Below are 2,500 nucleotides of genomic sequence, written 5' to 3' on the forward strand. Positions count from 1 at the left end.
ACATACATACATTTAAAAAAATGGTAGAAGGAGATTATTGATGAAAAAGGTTTTATAACTTTATATAACGTTTTATAATGCAAACAAATATTCAGCAGAAAATGCCACATTTTGTTAAATGTAAATTTCGTTTTCATACAAGTATATTCAAAGACCAGGATGCATGATTAAGCACACCATGGTTACAATAGTCACTGGTCAAGGCCGGTGGTGTGACTGTCTAGCTAGTCTTATACAGAGCGGTCACGCCCGATGACGTAGGACGACGAGAGAAACAGGCAAAGGCACAGACGCAAGTATATAATCCTCGCCTTTCAGCACTCTAAACAATTGTGTCTCTGCATACTAATATTACTTCATTTCCCTTCTAAGACAACCAGATTGGATCATTTTTCTTCAGTAATCGGTATACTGATCCCTAGGCATCATCATCGAAAGTATCGCTACTTTGGCACCGATTCACCTAGTCCTGCTTTGTAGATGAGGGCGGCGGCGTTGGGGCGAGCGGTGGGTAGATGGAAAGGGTTGTCATGAGGTTCTGTCACGCTGGATGCGGTGGGTGGAGAGAAGGTGCCGAAGGCGTGGGGGAGGGGGAGGGGGAGGGTATTGTTTTGTGTGCCGTAGCTTGCGTTTTTGTGCGAATTTGAATTGTGTTTTGCTGGAGATATGATTTGTTATAGGGCCTACATGGAAATCTTCCTTGCCAATTAATATTTTAATCAATACCTTAATTACTATATTGCCTATTTTTTAAAGTCACAATATCCCCACTTTTCTTGTTTTATGAACCAACCTACACTTCTTCCTTCCTCCTTCCCTCTTTAACCCTGTTTTTTACATTTCCTGCAGGACAGTGGGGAATGCCAAGCGTCAGTGCCGCCGGCGTAGTAGGAATGCTGGCTGGCACTGTGGCATCGATTATTGAGAGTGTCGGCGATTACTATGCCTGTGCAAGGATAACAGGTAAGCTAGAAAAGGGAACGGGGATGATGGTAAGTTGTGAAGACATAAAAAATAGAAAGGTATTAGGAACCGGAAGTTTCACAAAAAAATATAAATAATGAGACACTAAGATACTAAGGGAACTCAGAATATCACGAATTATTTTTGATGTCTGGTTGAGTAAAAACTTTCCAACTTCTTCGTAATATAAGGGTTTACTGTAATGTTGTCGATATGCGTTTCTAAAAAAAAGGAAATAATAATAATAAAAAAAAATAATGGTATCGTATGTTTGGTAATATTTTATATATAAACAAACATCTACTTTAATAGAATACATTACAGAAGAATAAGAATTAAACAGCTACACGAGAGTTTAGGCTCCATGGCATGAATAAAGCTTGTGATAAGTCAGAGGTAAATTGGGCTTTCTCGTCAATTGTTATTACACAATGTGAACAGCAATAATGACATATTAGAACAGCAGTCATTAGGTGGTTCTGATGGCCAGGTACATCGTTTGATTATAGGATCTTTAGAAAGTAGTAACATTCAGATATGATTTACTTTGGTTGTTCTTTGGAAATGTGAAACGAAAAAAAAGGAATCTAAATTAAAGAAAACGACAATTATGACACAGAAGTCCTAGTAAAATCTGACTCACTACGACAAAAACGAAAAAGCGAATACAGTGTCCTTCCTCGCCCCACCAGGAGCACCGCCTCCGCCGACTCATGCCATCAACCGGGGCATCGGCATCGAAGGACTCGGCTGCGTCCTCGCCGGCCTCATGGGCACCGGGAGCGGCACCTCCTCTTGCTCGCAGAACATCGGCGCCATCAGCATCACGAAGGTGGGCTGGGTGAACGGGTGGGAAGAGGAAAGATAATGGATAGAGAAAAGAAGTCTAAATGTAGTTGACTGGCTTAAATATATTGGTGCATTGGTGTGTGTGTGTGTGTGTGTCTGTGTGTGTGTGTGTGTGTGTGTGTGTGCGTGCGTGCGTGCGTGTGTTTATGTGTGTGTATGTATATATCTCTCTCTCTCTCCTTCTCTCTCTCTCTCTCTCTCTCTCTCTCTCTCTCTCTCTCTCTCTCTCTCTCTCTCTCTCTCTCTCTCTCTCTCTCTCTCTCTCTCTCTCTACACACATATATATATATATATATATATATATATATATATATATATATATATATATATATATATAACATCACTCCACAGCAGTGCATAATTACCCTCTCTACTACACCGTACATAGGCGGGGAGCCTGAGTGTGATGCAGTACAGGCAGTCACCATGGCCTTCTGTATCCCTATCTACCGTACACTCATTAACGCCATCCCTCTCCTTCTAAACACTATGCCCGTAGGTGGGGAGCCTCCGTGTGGTCCAGTACAGTGCCGTCATCATGATCGTGTGCGGAATGTTTGGCAAATTCGGAGCACTGTTCGTAACCGTGCCCGAGCCAGTAGTCGCCGGAGTGTTCGTCGTAATGTTCGCGATGATCACCGCCGTCGGTGTGTCCACGCTGCAGTACGTGGATCTCGGCTCGTCCAGG

General features: G+C 42.6%; 1 protein-coding gene across 1 annotated transcript in view; it reads left to right on the forward strand.

Moving 5' to 3' along the window:
• The window catches only part of LOC125030670 (solute carrier family 23 member 1-like), a 15,117-nt gene that overhangs the window by 11,070 nt on the left and 1,547 nt on the right, over positions 1-2,500 (forward strand). The window contains exons 8-10 of the mRNA XM_047620863.1: positions 850-963; positions 1,656-1,795; positions 2,312-2,500. The exon at positions 2,312-2,500 is cut by the window's right edge and continues 51 nt beyond it. Coding sequence (XP_047476819.1) covers positions 850-963; positions 1,656-1,795; positions 2,312-2,500 — 443 coding nt within the window. The remainder of the gene's footprint in view (positions 1-849; positions 964-1,655; positions 1,796-2,311) is intronic.

Source organism: Penaeus chinensis, chromosome 11 (assembly GCF_019202785.1).
Source record: "Penaeus chinensis breed Huanghai No. 1 chromosome 11, ASM1920278v2, whole genome shotgun sequence".
Lineage (NCBI taxonomy): Eukaryota > Metazoa > Arthropoda > Malacostraca > Decapoda > Penaeidae > Penaeus > Penaeus chinensis.